The sequence below is a fragment of the Varanus komodoensis genome, unplaced genomic scaffold, assembly GCF_004798865.1.
Source record: "Varanus komodoensis strain SLA01 unplaced genomic scaffold, ASM479886v1 scaffold2, whole genome shotgun sequence".
Lineage (NCBI taxonomy): Eukaryota > Metazoa > Chordata > Lepidosauria > Squamata > Varanidae > Varanus > Varanus komodoensis.
Window position 1 is genome coordinate 69,260,955 of NW_025335568.1, and position 16,844 is coordinate 69,277,798.

Consider the following 16,844-nt stretch of genomic DNA (forward strand, 5'->3'; position numbering starts at 1 on the left):
ATCATTCTGTCATTGTATTCCAGTACTGCTCTTCCTACTCTTTTATTGACTATGAAGGCTACTCCATTTCTTCTGAGGGATTCTTGCCCGCAGTAGTATACCTGATAGTCATCTGAATTCAATTCACCCATTCCTGTCCATTTTAGTTCACTGATTCCTAAGATGTCGATGTTCAGTCTTGTCATCTCGTTTAACCACATCCAGCTTGCCTTGATTCATAGATCTTACATTCCAGGTTCCTATGGAGTATAGATCTTTACAGCATCGGACTCTCCTTTCACCACCAGATACATCCGCAACTGAGTGTCCTTTCGGCTTTGATCCAGTTGCTTCTTTCTTTCTGGCGCTACTAGTACTAGCCCTCTGCTCTTCCCCAGTAGCATATTGGACACCTTCTGACCTGAGGGGCTCATCTTGCGGCATCCTATCTTTTTGCCTTTTGGTACTGTCCATGGGGTTTTCATGGCAAAGATACTGGAGTGGGTTACCATTTCCTTCTCCAGTGGATCACATTTTATCCTTTAAGTGAAAATTTTCAATAGGGAAAGAAAAAAATTCATATACTGCAGTTGCTAAGAGGTATGATAAGAACAAATCTTCTACTCATGAAACTGCGAAAAAAGAACTGTATATGTACAGCATATAGTATTTGCTACTATCTATAGTTTCAGGCATCCACTAGGGGGCTTGGAACCTATCCCCCACAGATACAGAGATCCTGGTGTATTTACAATTGATGTATGTATCTATCAGCTTCAGGACAAGGCAAATATGATAATGATATGGATTTTGCCTTTTTTCAATTGCACATTAGCTACAGTTCAGTTTCCTAGCATGGCTTGGTCAGGTGCCATAGAGAAAATAGCCTTCAATCACGTGCAGAACAGAGAACTCACCTTGTGACTGGAAAATCTACACTTGTCAAAGTTTCCTTTTTTGAACAATACTTAAAGTTACAAGAGCATGCAACTGCTTTAACTCTCAGCCACATGAAACAAGTTGGCCATCCCAGGGACTGAGTTCCCCCAGTTCGCTTTACACACACAGTTCAGGGTGCTCCGATAATTATCAGCCAGTCCTGCCTTTAAAGTTTCTCCACAAGCAGCAATCAGAATTACATGCAATCTCTGCATGGAGCTAATGAATTCATGACCAAGGCTACTCCTAGGCATGTTAACAAGATCCTTTATCAGGATATTACTGTCCAACTTTAATGCTGAACACCAGGCCCTTGGCCATGCCTGAACTATAATGGAACCAACACGCTAGGACAGCACTGCAAGGTAAGTAATGGTGCCGCTCAAGCCTCATTTTGTTAAACATTTTTCTCTCTTTTATATAAAAAGGAAAAATAAAAACGTTGATGATTCTTTATTGCTAAAGTTAAAAAATGATTTTATCACTTTCTTATCATTAAGAATGTAAGCAAGCAAATTGTAATGCTCCTATTTCAGCAGCTTGAAGGGAACAAGGCTTGCTGCTGAACTGGACTGAATGCCTTGTATTACTCTGACAAGGAGGCTATGGGGCAAGTGATGTCACCCCTAAGCTTTATTTTATCACTGTGGATAAGAATGATTGGGACTAGCAAATTGAATTAAATGGAAAACAAAGTTCCACACTACCAAATTCAGCATTCTTTGCCCACTTTGGCACCAGTTCACAGACAGAATACACAGAAAGTAGAGCTGTAAAAGTGGCAAAAGTCAAATTCATTATGCTTTCTCCTCGGACCACAGTCAGACTTGTATCCATACCATATTGTGATCTTTTTTATTTTTGAGGTAAAAAATTGTGAAGTACTTGGGTACACATTCAAAGGTACACTATCTTTTTCTATTGATTTGAGCATGTCAGCATGCTCTTTTTAAAAAGTACATTTTTCCTGATGTACAATTTTTAACACTTTTTCCCTACAGAGACCTTTGCAAACTCAAGAATGAGCATGCTTTCAATACATATTGTGCTTGCATAAAGAATTGTAAGAATGTGGTAAGTTCTAGTCATAAACCAACTGAAATTCTCATATATGCAAGTTTACTCAGAAGTGAGTCCTGCTGTGTTCAATGAGTCTTACTCCCTAATAAGTTGTTTAGGATTGCAGCCTTAATATGCTTAATTTATTTTGCCCAACAGGACTTATGATCTGAATATATCTAGGTGAAAAGTCTGTGGTATTTTTAGCCCAGATTATAGATCTTCATGCTCTATGTGTTTACTGGCTCTTACATGTTCATTATTTTTATGAACCATTCATCTATCAGCAAGGCTATCTATCCGTAATGTCAAAATTTATATCTGGGATTTGGTCATTCTTGTTGAATGCTGAACTCTGTGCCAACCAATTATTCATCAGTCAATTTCAAAAATATATATCTGAAAGAGGAATGTTTCTGGAAGCCATCAAGAGCATCCACAACTACGTTTTCTTTAAAACACAGATACACACTCACTAACTTAATAAGAACAGATTTTTAAAAGATGCATAATATATCTAGTATTGTATTAAGTGCATTTGCACATCCTGCTAGCCCACCCTGACAATAACTCACAGTAAGTTGGTTGTGTGAATAAGCCATGATGAACCCACCAGGTAACGGGGCTCACCTTGGCTTGTTCGCTCCCTCCTTTCCCATTTGTTTTCCTGCTGGTATCCCAGGGGACAACATGAGAAGAACAAGCCTCCCCCCACCCCTCTGCTGCCACAAACTGTGTTAGGCTCACTGCAGATTCTTTTCCCCATCTATTTTTTGTATTGTGAGGAGGGAGATTATGAAAGCCATCTGTCAAGCCAGCTTTCACCATCTCCATTTTGACAGCTACAAGCAACCTCCTCAAAGTGTCCCAGCAACACAATGGAGGGGCTCCCTATTGTTGCCAAGCTTTACCATCTCAAGTGGAAAAAAAATGTTTAAAGGGGAAAAACCCACAGCAAGCCCAAAGGGTTCATGATGATGGCAAGAAGGGAACCAGCACCAGCTGCTTCTGAGTGCTTGGGCTCTTTGGAGGCAGCTGGCGCTGGTGGTTGTCTGGGAACCCCAGAAAAAAGCAACAGGAGTATTTTGTCACTTTTGGAATGGGGCTCTGCAGTTAACTATACCCATGATGGGGTCATTGTTTGGGTTCAGATGACACAGCAACCCAGTATGTGCACAATGATCCCTGTAACAGCCCATAAGTTGTTGGGGTGAGTTATTGCCTATGTATAAGCCACCCTGGGGAAATCTATCCAGGTTCACATATCATGTCTACCTATTGTGCTTATCAATCAATGTCATGCAAACCCAGTCACTGTATATATGTCATACTTTGTAAACTGAAACAATTGGAGTGGGATTAAAAAAAGCTTTAATGGCCAATCGGCATCAGTAACTAGCATTCTCACCTCAGAATCAATACTGAAACTAGTTAAATCATTTGAAAATATTCATAATACCACGACTGAAAGATTTATTCTGCTATCCTACTTGTTTTGCCCCACTGAAGCAGTGAAGGAACAAACTGCCCCTACTTTGTCAATACATATTTCAATCCTGAAGTCAAAAGGCTGTAAATAGGTTACTTCCTCATACACTTAGCAGAAATGTAGGGCACTAAGACATCTCAAGAGATCGCCCTGTCTGTTCTCCCACCTCTGTACTCTTTGCATCCCATCAGGTTTGCATGTTGCCTTGCTCTAGATAGAAGAGACATTTTTTATTTCTTCCTTTTTGTAGATGACTGGTTCAGATAATCAAAGTCGAAAAACCAGGGGCGATGATACCACTGAGCTATCAGAACAGGCCTGGTTGTAAATTTAAACACCACTTTTATTCATTAATCTCCAACAGCTAAAGACAAACTAAAAGCAAAATTAACATGATTGCAATGGAAGCACTCTTGTACCCTGGGGCTATTTTGGGGCCTGCTGAGAGAAAGAGAGTTGATCAAAGAAAGAGACAGCATCAAGGCTAGTGTGATTAGTGTGGCTTCACTGTGTTAATGGTTAGTTTCTCGTTCCTGAACTGTTTTGAGAGCTCGCCAGTACCACAATTAATCTGGGCTTCAAATTGGAGTGAAATGGCTCAATGTCCTGTCCAGTCTAATGACAGTATTTCACTCTGAGGACTTAATGCAAGCAATCAAAACCAGAGTATAATTGGTGGGTGCCCAGGGGTGGTAATCATTTGGACAGGGACTCTCATGGTATGATGTAGTCCTCTTTTATATCATATAGAAGTATAGATAAAAAAGAGTAATTGTACATTTTATTTATTAGTAACTAACTTTATTTTTATATTATTTACATAGTAGTTGACATTGTTTATAATGTGTAGGTTTCCAACTCAAGCAACATTTGGGATAAAGAATAAGTGAAGCTACAGTGGTTAAGGGTAATTCCAGTGCAATCATGTTTGCCACAATTGCATGTCTGTTTCTTGAATACATAAACTGTAAATAACAGATGGACATCCTTAGATATTGATATGCATATGTGCCTGGGAGCCCCAAATATACAAGGGTGTTAAAGGGCACACATTTGTTATTATCAGTTTACATGTTTACTGTGGGAAGTGCTGCCTACAACTAACATAATTGCAGAAAATGTGGAGCAATTCCAAAGTGCTAGGCTTTGAATTTAGATATGGGAGAAGCCATTTCAAATCCCCACTCAGCTATGAAGCTCAGGGGTAGCCTTGGACAAATCACTATGTCTGACCCTAACACACTTTGCAGAGTTGTAGATAGGCTATAGCATGCTGCTATTTGCTCCCTCAGGGAGCAGCAACATAGAAATGTTATAACATAGCAATTAAAACATGTGTTACTTGAATTATAGTCCATCTGCCTAAACTGGAGGGATCGATTAACCCACCCCCTCCTCCAGCAGTAATACAGCAAAAAGTGCATTCAGGACATATATAAAGAAAAGAAAGAATAAAAATCATACCTTTTAAAGTAAAACAGACAATCCATTAATTACAATAAAAGAGTTGCTAATAAATTTGGAAAGCACCCTAATGAAAAGTCATTGATGATCATTTGAAAACTGAAAGATTTAGTGCTGAGAAACAGGTCTTTCTGGTCAGACAATGGGACTACCTGAGATCATCATGGTTGAACTTTCTAAGGAAGTAGGGGTAATACAAACCGAAATTCTAAAGCATGTTGAATTCATTTCAGGCCACATACTTTTTGTAGGCTGAGGCATCCAGAGCAGAGAATAGCCGTCTTTGTGCATTACTTAATGCCAACTTTGGGGTCTCAAGGCTCTATGCTTGTTCTGGAAGAAAATTATTTAAATTAAAATGGCACACCACAGTGTTGACTGGCACAAGAGCAACTTCTGCATCATGATTCACTGCTGCCTTCAAAGTTTCAGTCCCTGGACTTCCACTTGTTGGTTGAGGACTAGCAATAGAGCAACAGTGGATGCACCAGGCAGCAAGGTGACTTGGGCCATCAGCCTTCCCCACCCAGCATACTCAACTGATTTGGCTTCCCCCTGTCACAATTTCCTCCATCAGTCCACACCTACAAATACATCTTTCAGATGCAGGTTTTCAATAGAATGTCACTCCTATTTCCACCTTCTTCACACAATTTTAAGTTAATATTCCTCAGTCAGAAAAACTTGGGAGCGTTACTGCAACGAGGGATTTGTGAACTTGGAGGAAAGGTCTAAAGTGTCTGAATGTTCAAACCAAACTCTTTCCAATGTCATGCAAGAACTCTGTGCAAAAACACGCCATTTCTCCCTATCCATTAAATAATATAAATGTAACTGCATCACTGGGGGGCATAGAAGCCCACATTAATCTCACAGTGAAGTCAGTGAGAATACTCGTGAATAACTCTTCACATTTGTTATCTAAACTTCAGACAAAATTCAGGCCACTATTTCCAAAAACACTGTTGTTGCACATACACACGCACCACTACCCTGAGTTTATTTCCCAGGGCCCTGGACCTATTCCATGGTGCCCCAACTGTCCATTAGTGACAATGGAAGGTGTTTCTTTCCCAGTTTAATTGCCATACTGTGTGTGTGTGTGGGGGGGGGGGTTCAGGGGAGTAGGTGGGAACAGTTTATCCTGCCCTCTACACATACTGTAATCCATTTATCAATATTCTACTTCAATGCAATTAAGTTGATGTGGGGAGGCACTTATTTTCAATTCATTTGGGATGATCCAGATATGGCTGCAAATTAATTGAGGAATTTATTTTGAGATAGTTTATATGCGAAATTGACTAAATTTAACTCCTGTGAAATTAAATTAATCCTAGTAATTATAAAGGAGCATATGAAATTTTATACTGATTTGTGTCCTATGGGCCTGGGTATCATTTAACTGCTTAGCCATTGCTCTGGCCAAGTGGTGGTGCTATGCTGACTGGAGATGTCCACAATGCCAACATGGTGTGCTGTTCACAACACTGACCTTAGCAGGACCAGACAGGGACCAGTTCAACAGCAAAATCCTCACTAAGCCATAAAGCTCATGGGGCGTTTTGGGCCAGTCATTATGTTCCACTCAACCTCATGGGGTTGTTGTGAAAACAAAGAGATGGAGAGAGATGCTCCCTTAAGCTCCTTTGGATATAAGTGAAATACATAAATAAAAGGGACAAGACTTATGCACGTTTTCACAATGCAAGTGGCCTTACTGGTCCATTAACAAAATTGCCCCAAACCATGACTGACTTCCAGCTGGTTCTCACTGAAGGGCCGTTATTGCTTGGATCGCCACTTAAAAATAGTAGGGGTAACATGGGAGTGGAAGAATGCAGTGCCAAGTAACAATGGAGTGTTACTAACTTAAATTTTCCAAAATTTGCACAAAACAGTATTGTTTTCTTCATTTCTTATATTTGCTGTTTAGTTGCAAAGCTGCGCCCGACCCATCACGACTCCATGGAAAACATTCCTCCAGGCCTTCCTGTCCTCCACCATCCTTGGAGTCCACCCAAGCTCACGCCCACTGCCCCAGTGACTCCATCCAGCCACCTCATCCTCTGCCGCCCCCTTCTCCTTTTGCCGTCAATTGTTTTGCTGTCAATTCTTACACTTAGTATGAAACAATTATCACATTCTTAATTCTACACACTTCATTTAAAACAAAAAAATTGTCATCTTACAGCACAATCCAGGGCAGCTGCCTCTCACAGGCCAAGCTCAGAGGGTTGAAGGCATCCCATGGACATTGCCTTTGCGCTCCTCTTGCCCTGTGAGGCCTACACCGCCTGCACCAGCTGCCCCGGTGCTTGACGGCCCGGAGGCGAGGTGCTCTCAGGACGCTGCATGGGCTGCGGGACCTCGTCTCCTGCCCTCCCTGCCTCCAGGCCTGCCACAAACCATGCCTTTGGGGAAGGGGGTTCAATCTCAGAGCTGCAGCCACCACCGAGGTCAGTCTTCCAACCTCAGAATCACACGCAGCCCGTGCCCAAGTCACTTTTCTGGTGCTGGAGCAGCAGCTGCACCAGAGCTGGTCTCCCAACCTTGGCAGTGCAGTGGCAGCTGAGCAGGTGGAGGGACTTCCAGCACGGAGGCCCAGCTGACCTAGAGCCTGTTTCTCAGGTCAGAGATGGGATGCTGACTTTTCTTATGGCTGCTAGTCTCTGCCAAGGATGGGATAAGCCTGCATCCTTGATTTCATTCGGCTCAGACAAAATGAGCCATTTTTCTCTAAATCATGTCTTGTTCTCATAAAATGAGTTATACTTGGAATAAAGCAAAATATGTTCCTTTCTTATAGACAGAATGGAGCAAATTATTATTTTGTGCATTTTGCATGGATTTTCTTCCCTAAGGCCACAAACAGAATGTACTTGTACTTATTATAAAATAAATACTGTTTTCTTCTTGATCTTCCATACTTGGCATCACACAAAATATTATCTTGTTTTCTTATATTTTGCATAACATCCCAGTTTTTTCTTGGATACTTCTCACAAATTATTCTAATCCTCATTTCTTGTACCTCTTGTGAAGCAAATTATTTCCTCATTTTGTATACTTCGCACAGAACATGTTTTTCTTCATTTTATATGCTTCGCATACCACAAAATATTACTTTCACTTCTTACTCTCTGCGCTCAAAAGACTATTTTTCCTTTCCTTCCTTCGCATATACTATTCCTTTTTCTCGCTATCGTATCCGCCACGCAAAACAAAACGCGATTATCCTCTTCAGCTTTTCTACTTCGCATACAGTAAACGACTCTCGAGATTATCTGCTCCACTTCCTCTACTTCGCATGAAACGAATCCCTCTCATTTCCCCGCTTCTTGTTTTCCTGCGCTTCGCATTAAAAACGAGCACCCCTGAGGTAAAAAAGCGGGAAACGCCGCCATAGCAGACTCCGCTGCCCGCGCAAAGCCTTCTGGGAAGAGCCGCGCCGCCGCGCCTGGACGATCCCCGTCGAGTGCGCGCGCGGGGGGGGGCGGGGAACGCTGGGCCAAGAGCGCCGCCCGCTCGCTCGCTCACGCCCCGCTGGGCCGAAAGGGGGCGCTGGCGCGGGGCGGCGGCGCTGCTATATAGGCGGGGCGGGAGGAGGCGGGGCTGGACTGCTGGTGCTGCGGGCGCTGGCGGCGGTGTGCGGAGCTCATGCTGGCGCTGGGCATGAAGGAGACGTGCGGGTAAGGGGTGGGCCGGCGGCAGAGCGAGGCTGGCCGGCGGGGCCGGGCCGGGGCGAGGGAGGAGGAGGCGAGCGGCCCGCCCCCTCCCTCCGCCCCCCTCGCTCTGGCCCCGTGGGGGCCACGGGGGGAGCGCCTTGCTGTCAGATCAGCTGCGCGGCTGGGGCGCTGGACGGTGCGAGCCGGGCCCTGCGTGGCGGCGGGAGACCCCCTCCGTCCGCGCAGCACGCCCCAGCCGGTGCGGCTGGCTGCGGGGATGCTGGGAAGTGCGGAGGTCGGGGTGTTGCTCTCCCGGCTGAGGATGCCGCCGGAGCCCGTCGGCTTGGCCCCCAGGGACTCGCTCTGTGTCTCTAAGGGGCAATCTTGGGCCTGTGGAGATGCGGCAACCTGGGCTGCGCTCCCAGCACGCCCCAGCTAGCATGGTGGGCCGGCTGGCAGGTGGCTTGGGAGTCGGTGGACCTCCCTTTTTGCCTAAACAGGCACAGGATTGTGCCTTTAAAGAGTGAAGCCACGCTTTGTGGCCTGCCAGGCTTCCCCAACCGGGTGCCCTCCGGACGTGTTGGACTTCAGCTCCTGTTTTGGAATGTTGGGCATTGCAAAATGACGCGTCTGGAGGGCACCAGCTTGACGAAGGTGGGCATAAGCTAGGCCTGTTAGTTAGATGTGAAAAGTGTAGTCCTCAATTTGCAGAGATCTGCACATAAAGGGAAAACAGGTACTTCCCATTTCACTTCTCTCATTCCATGCATCTTTTTTGCTTTGAGAATGTGCACAAACGTGTGTGTGTGTATGTAACACCCACACACAAGCATACACACACCCTTCCCAGTATTGGTAACATTTTGTATGTCTGATGTAGCGATCTCTATTTATTTGTTTAAACAACTTGTATGCCGCCCCCTTTGCATAAGCCTCGGGGCAGCTTCCAATCATAAACAAACGCCAACATATAAATACATAAAATAGTGGAGACATCCTGGCAATTTAAAATCAATAAATAACATTAACAATTAAAATAACATTTGAATAAAAAGTTATTGGCCTGGCGCCGAAAAGCAAATAACGACAGCGCCAGGCAGATCTCTCTGGGGAATGCGTTCCATAGATTGGGCGCCACCGCAGAGAAGGCCCTCCTCCGGGTACTCACCCTCCTAATGTTCTTCATGGAGGGTTCCCGGAGAAGGGCCTCTGCTGCCGATCTCAAGGGGCAGGAGGGCATATATGGACGCAAGCGCTCCTTTAGGTAACCAGGACCCAAGCCGTTCAGGGCTTTGTAGGTGATAACCAGCACCCAAATGCTTTTACTGGAATACATTTTTTAATCTTTTAAGGTACTTCGCAGTTGGGTTTTTGGATTGAGTTGGTTGTTCCCAAGGATGTGTTAAGGAGAATACGTTGGGGAAATTCATGGAGGAGAAGGCTATGATGATAACTGGTCCTAATGGAACTACACTATCTCCAGTGCCGGAGGTGATATGCCCATGTATACCAGTTGCTGTGGAACATGGGCAGGAGGGTACTGTTATGCTCCTTGTGGGTGTCCCTTGAACAGCTGATTGGCTGCCGTGTGAACACAGCAGTGGACTAGAAGGACCCTTGGATGCCTCCATCAGGGCCCATCCTCCTTAGGCTTGCTGTCTGCAATGGAGTGTGATTCTACAGGCTTCAGGATAAGCCTTTTATTGAGCAATCACGGACATTTTCTGTGGGCAGAGGGATTTCTACGTTTCCTATTGGAAACCTTCTGTGTTCTCTCACTTGTTCCATGTTCTTTTTCTTTCCACAAAAAACCATTAAGACTGAATGGCTGCACTATACATTTTGATTTGGCTTGTTAGGAGTATCTACCTCAAAGCATCGTATGTACCTTCTTACCCCAACAAGTAATTTAAAAAACTCCCTGAAGCAAAACCAGCGTGTTTTATGTAGTTATTTATTAAATTTCTATCCTGCCCACTAGCCAGTATGACTCTGAATAGTTTACAGAAATATAAAACAACAATTACACAATAAAACAATATATCTAGCATAAATGTCGGCAATAAAGTAACAACATGAAAACACAAGAAAACCCCACATCATCCACGATTCAAATTAAGCTAAGGGCACAGTAGCACTAAAATACAATAAATGCCATTTTAAAAGTTATCTAAAAGTTAAAAATACTGAGCAACTAAAAAGGTCTTCACCTAGTGCCGAGAGGAATAGAGAGAAGATACCATGGATACCTCTTTGGGGGGTTGGGGTGCCAACACTGGAAAGGCCCTTCTCATAGCCCCCCCCCCCCTTCATTTCCTTCAGAAGGACCTCAGATGGTGATCTGAGGGTCTCGGTGGGCATCTTTTATGGCATCTTAAAGGCTAGCACATTTATTTTGCCATAAGCTCATGATGTAAGCATTATTCGTGGTTGTGTATGCCAAAATTAACTTGCTAGTCCTGAAGATTTGCAAGTTGCTTTGTTGGGTTTGCTGCAACAGACTTAACATGGCTGCGGCTCTCTTATTTCGGAGCCAGTATGCTTCTGAATATATGTCGCTCGGAGCACAAGTGGAAAGGTGTCATTGCACTTGTGCCCTTCGTGTGGGCTTCGCATATGCACCAGATTGGCCGCTGTAAGTGCAGAACGCTGCACTGGGTACGCCTGTGGTGTGAGCCAGTATGGCGTTCCTTTCCTACTAATCCAACATTCACTCCATTCCATGTTAATGTTGGAAGCCCCTATTTGTGGGTATATGGCTAGTCTTTGGTGAGCAGGCTAGGAGGAAGCTGTTAATAATATGGAAACAAAATCACAGCAAAGGGGAGAAATTACAATGTTTTTCCCCTCCAAAGTTTTCCCTGTTACAAATGGGATGTGTGTGTAAGGAAGTGAGAAGAGGTTATGAGAAGAACAGCTGCACTGTCTCCAGCATGGCTACTTGGTAATGCCTTCTGGGTTTGCATGTGCATCCTTTTCTGCAGAAGGGACCTGTGGATTTGCTCTGGATGCTATTTGTGTTAGCTCTTGCTTTCAGCCCCATGTCATGGCTAGCATCTTGCTTTAAAGGGACGATAGCCTAGCAGTAAACCAGCTTCATCACTTGCAGAATTTTTCAGGTTCAGTCCTTGGCACTGTGGGGGATAATGGGAAAAACATTCTCTGCTTGAGAACTGCCGTTGTCAGAAGAGACAATACTGTGCTAGATGAGCAAGTAGTCTGATCTGTTGAGAGACTGCTACCCCTCCCCCACAAAAAATCCATTTGGAGATGATTGCTCATTCAATAAAGGGATGCACAGGCGGACTCATGCATCAAAATAATAGCCTTCAAACCCACCAAAAAATAGTCAGGCAAAGATTTCCATATAGGCCTACCAGATCTGAAGCCTGATTCTTGGAATATTGTTAAAAAGTGTGGTACTTCTAAAACAGCAGCTGTCCATATAGGTAAAATGTTTGCTATTTCCGTGGAAGAAATGGCTTTTAACTCAAATGTGTAAAGGAACAACAGATGCCTGGATTGATACTACTAAAAAACTTAGCCTTTATTACAATAGAAAAGTCCTTTATAAAGTCAGTTTTTTCCGATAAAGTGGTACTTCAGATACAAAGCTAACCCCATTAATAGCTTGTATGACAGTAAATATGGATTTTAAGTGGGTAAATGGCTTTCTTGATCTGTAGCTAAGGAGCAGTGAAGCAAAATCTTGCCCATGTTTAATTTGACTCTCCTGTGTAGACATTACTTGGTGAAACATCCGCAAAGACACTACGGGATCACCTCTCCAATTAGCTTGGAACCTCCAAGAGAAATAGATTACATGCACACACAGAAGCTGATAGACGCCATGAAGCCTTTTGGTGTATTTGAAGATGAGGAAGAGCTGAATTGCAGGTAAAAGTAAGCATGTGCTTATAAACATAGACACCTCATTACAAAGGTTGTGATACTTATGTTCAAGGCACTGTGAATTCCAGCTGCTGACTCCATGGTAATTGCGAGTTGAATTTTTAGCTCTGCTTCTCTTAAGTCATCTTTCTCCATTGCAGGTTAAATGTTCTCTGTAAGCTAAATACCTTGGTGAAAGAGTGGATTGCAGAAGTTGGTAAAAACAAGGTGAGAGTTCATTAAAACCTGTTTTTTTTTTTTTTTAAAAATCCGGTCTACTTACTTTTTGTAGTTAGAATCCTATCACACTGGTTGTGGAATTCTAGCTGTTTTTTAATCAGTGGGCTTTTGATCGTTGCTCTGAATGAGATATACTGAAGTGTAGCAGATTGGGCTGCAGAAGCACTTTCCTGCCTGCTCTTCCTCACTCCTTCTTTCCCCATCTTAGAGGCAGTTAGAATGGTCTTTAAAACCTCGTGGCCGACAGCAGCAGCAAATTGTAGTAGCATCTGGCTGATTGGAAGCCACGGCAGAGAAGGATTGATGCTTTTGGGAAAGATGTAGCATTCCTTTTTCAGCTGCTGTTAAAGTCACATGAACTGGTTGGATCAAAGTCTAATTAAAACTGGCTTTGTCCTAAGGAGGTTTCCTTTCTTGAGAAGGCATGCGTTTATATTTCACTTCTGCTGCTGCACTCAAGGCAGTTCATAGTAGAAGATAACATGAGTTATAATTTAATAAGCATGCTGGAAAACCATGTGGGCAACCAGGAAAAGTGAAACCGGCACATTTGAAGTACATAGGCCAGCCAAAGGACAGACCTTATTTGGAGCTTTGCTGTTTGGCAGCTCACTCAGGCCTCGCTTGGTGTAATGGCCACCGATGGAAATAGTTCTTGAGTAAGGAGCACTAAAACTAGCTATTTCATCTCCTTGCCTTTTCAAATCCTAGCACCAGAAGAAATATTACACTTATACAACACAGAGTCTTGCGTGTTAGTCAATACAAATCCAAGAAATGGAGAAGTCCTGTAACATTTCAACATTCAAGCATATTTGAAATGACAACTGTTGTCTCTGGAAAAATGTGTTTGCTTAAATTTTCAAGATAAACCCTGTTTTTCCATTTCAGAACCTTCCATCTTCAGTCTTTTCAAGTTCTGGTGGCAAGATATTAACGTTTGGTTCTTATCGGCTTGGAGTTCACACAAAAGGTGTGGCTTTTGTAGCCAGTCTTGACTCATGAAATGGTTGATCTTTGGCTGTTCACAGTTGCCTGTTGCATTGCTCCTGCTTTCTGTTTCTTTTTTTGGTAGGTGCTGACATAGATGCTCTCTGTGTTGCTCCCAGACATGTGGAAAGATCAGACTTCTTCCTGTCGTTCTTTGAAAAGCTAAAGCTCCAAAAAGGCATCAGAAATTTAAGAGTAAGCATCTTGTCTTCAGTCGGAATGCTCACAGGTGTATGTGACTCCTATTTACTCCTTGGCAGCTCAGTGTGTGAACTCCGTTCATTCGAATGCACTTTATCTGAAGTGATACTGACTGATAAAAAAACGTAGGAATCACCTTGTTACACTGGGCCATGTAGTCTGGTGCAGTCCATTCTGTTCGAACAAGGCCCCAGTTAGCAGGATAATAATCATGACCTATTGTTGGTTTATCTGAGAGTTGTTTCCCACTCCAACAAACCATCCTGCCTGATTTCAGATGACACAACAAGCCACTTCCAGGCAAATAGCAATCATCAGACACCCCAGTTTAAACAAGTGATTGAGTGAACCTGTTCTGTATGATCTTGGAAACCCAGAACTCACAGCAGACGGTGAGGTGAAAACTTCAGTTCCCCATGCTTTGCAATCTGCTGGCATCAGTTTCCCCACCCCAGCATCCTTCAGATCCTACAGCTCCCACAGACCTCCTAGCTAGGCTGGCTGAGGAATTTTAGGAACATCACATCTGGAAGTTGCCAAGTTAGTTAAGATTAGATGCGTGTGGGATCTGTTGGATTCCCTGAGCTCAACTCCCCAGAGTCCTGTCCACTTGTCAGAGCCCAGTGTCCATGTCCCTGGTGAGCTTACCCCATGTTTGTGGGGTGCTTGCTAGGAAATGAGACCCATGTGCTGTGTAAGCAATACCCACAAGCAGACCCCCAACCCACTGCAGCTGATGTGGAAAAAGTTTCCTGGTTGCATAATGCGCACAGCCAGGTCTCTGTGGACCTCCTCTTGGCTCAGCCCAGCTCACTTTGGAAGACCGGCTTGAAATGCCTGGAGGGTGGATTCTGGCAGGGTTCATCCCAACCCTAATTAAGGCTGCACTACCTTCAGGTAAGGATGTTCCTAGGATAAAAATGTAATGCGTAAGTGAGGGGGAATCTTTGTCCAGCTGTTGAACGTTTCTGTTGCATGCCTGGCGGTCCATGTTGTTCCTTATCAAAGCAGGTGCACCGAACACATCGCCATTGTGAGGAAGTCCCCAACATGGTGCCTGCAAATGCCCACAAAACATTCATTCCTCCCTTTTAATATGTATATATGGATTTACATATATCTAGTAATTAGTGCACATAACTTTCAAGCAATTTGGCTGTAAAACAAGTAGAACAAATACTCACATAAGTATCTCTTTGAAGGTAGCATCTGTATGCCACCTGTTGAAATACTGAAAGCTTTGTTAGGTTCTCAGTCCAGTGCATTATAAGAGGTGTTTATCCTTCCAGTATTGTAACATCAGTCTTTTAGTTTTCAAGGGCTACAGAAAATCCATTCAACCATTTGTTGATTGCCAAGAAGCAGGTAAATAATCTAAAAGAGCTTGTACCTCAGTGGATATTAAGGACTGTTCTTGTATAAAATGCTTCTGTGTAATAACCTCCTCCTGGTAAGAAGCAAGTTTTGGACACTGCCAAAATGTATATTTAAACAAAGCATTAGCTGAAGTAAGCAATCCCTTATGAAAAAGGCATTTCGGTGTCCAGTGAACACAAAACAAAAGGTTTTGCTCATAGAGACAAAGGCTGCAATCCACAGATGCAACAACTAGTCACCATAAAAGCTCTCCATTGATATTTGTGGTGGTACTTGCCATAGATTCTCGAACTCCCAAATGGTTCCAAAAAATTGCCAATTTTGAGCTAAAAATTCTCAAAGAGCCAGTAAAGTGGACTATCCTGACGTAGGTGGGTCAAGAGGATAAACGGGTGTGAAGCACTGCTTTGTTTACTTCAGGCCAGCGAGAAGATGGGATAGCACTACTGAAGATGGGTTGACTTCTTGGAGATCTTCATGCTATTGATCTATAATTTCATTTAACAGGAGCAAAATTGCTATCTCAGTTCATTGTGGACTAAGTAGTTATATTTTTAAAAAGCTGTCTCCATGGGGAACCAATGTATGATTGCATTAGTTGAGGGAGAGAACTACCAATTCCCACTATTGGGAAGTTCATGCAATTAAATTTGATGGACATGGGATCTGGAATGAGGAATTGTGAAGACTAGTTTCCTGGAGTCCTTCACTCGCGAGAGGCCAAGCTCACCCTTAATGGGATCTGACCATTAAAAATGCCAACTTCAAGTATATGTTGATGGGATCAAAACTAGCAGTGACTGACCTAGAAAGACAATTCATGGGTTTTGGTGGACACCTCAAAAAAAGTCAATCCATTGTGTGATTGCTTGTGAAAAAGGCAACTTCCATATGAGGTATAATTAGGAAAGGAATTAGAAATAAAGCTTCCAGCATAATATTGTGTTACGGTTCAGCCACACTTGGAACACCTAAAACGGATATTGCAGAAATTAGGAAAAAAGGTAACTAAAATGATCAAGGGACTGGAGTAACTAGAAAAGGCTACTGTTGAACTGTATTAGAAAAAGCTACTGTAGGACTGATGAGCTAGGAAACTCTTGAACTGTTGAACATGTCCCTCCTCGGTCTTCTCTTCTCAAGGCTGAACAGGCCCAGTTCTCTCAGTCTCTCCTCGCAGGGCAGTGTTTCCAAACCCTGGATCATTTTTGTTTTTATTTATTTATTTATTAAAACATTTTTATGCTGCCCCATTCGCCGAAGCCTCGGGGCGGCTTACAACAATAAATTAAATAATTATGATTAAAAATGTAAACATTAGAATAAAATACAAACATACAATATAAAATAAGCCACCCTGGCCAGATAAAATTCAATAATATTAACATTTAAAATGCCCTCCTCTGGACCCTTTCTGGAAGAGCGTCTACTGCCAGGCATCAGTAACTCCCAGGAGCCGTGGTGAACGTCATTCCCATTGCCTCCAAACCTACACATGCTGCTGCACAGTCTTTGCAGTGGAAACCATAGGAAATATACTTCGCCAC

General features: G+C 43.3%; 1 protein-coding gene across 6 annotated transcripts in view; it reads left to right on the forward strand.

The window, feature by feature from the left end:
* The first annotated feature begins 989 nt into the window (after positions 1–989).
* PAPOLG (poly(A) polymerase gamma) overlaps positions 990–16,844 on the forward strand; it is a 43,363-nt gene continuing 27,508 nt past the window's right edge. For 4 of the 6 annotated variants that reach the window (XR_006414596.1, XR_006414595.1, XR_006414597.1 and 1 more), the window contains exons 1-5: positions 8,550–8,622; positions 12,340–12,495; positions 12,651–12,717; positions 13,621–13,702; positions 13,805–13,914. Coding sequence is in view for 3 of the 6 variants with exons in the window: in XM_044428914.1 (XP_044284849.1) it covers positions 8,591–8,622; positions 12,340–12,495; positions 12,651–12,717; positions 13,621–13,702; positions 13,805–13,914 (447 nt within the window). In the remaining 3 variants the exon portion in view is untranslated. Of the gene's footprint in view, positions 1,284–1,919; positions 1,993–8,549; positions 8,623–12,339; positions 12,496–12,650; positions 12,718–13,620; positions 13,703–13,804; positions 13,915–16,844 lie in introns of those variants that run through there. The other 2 variants (XM_044428915.1, XM_044428917.1) reach the window with 2 other exon arrangements.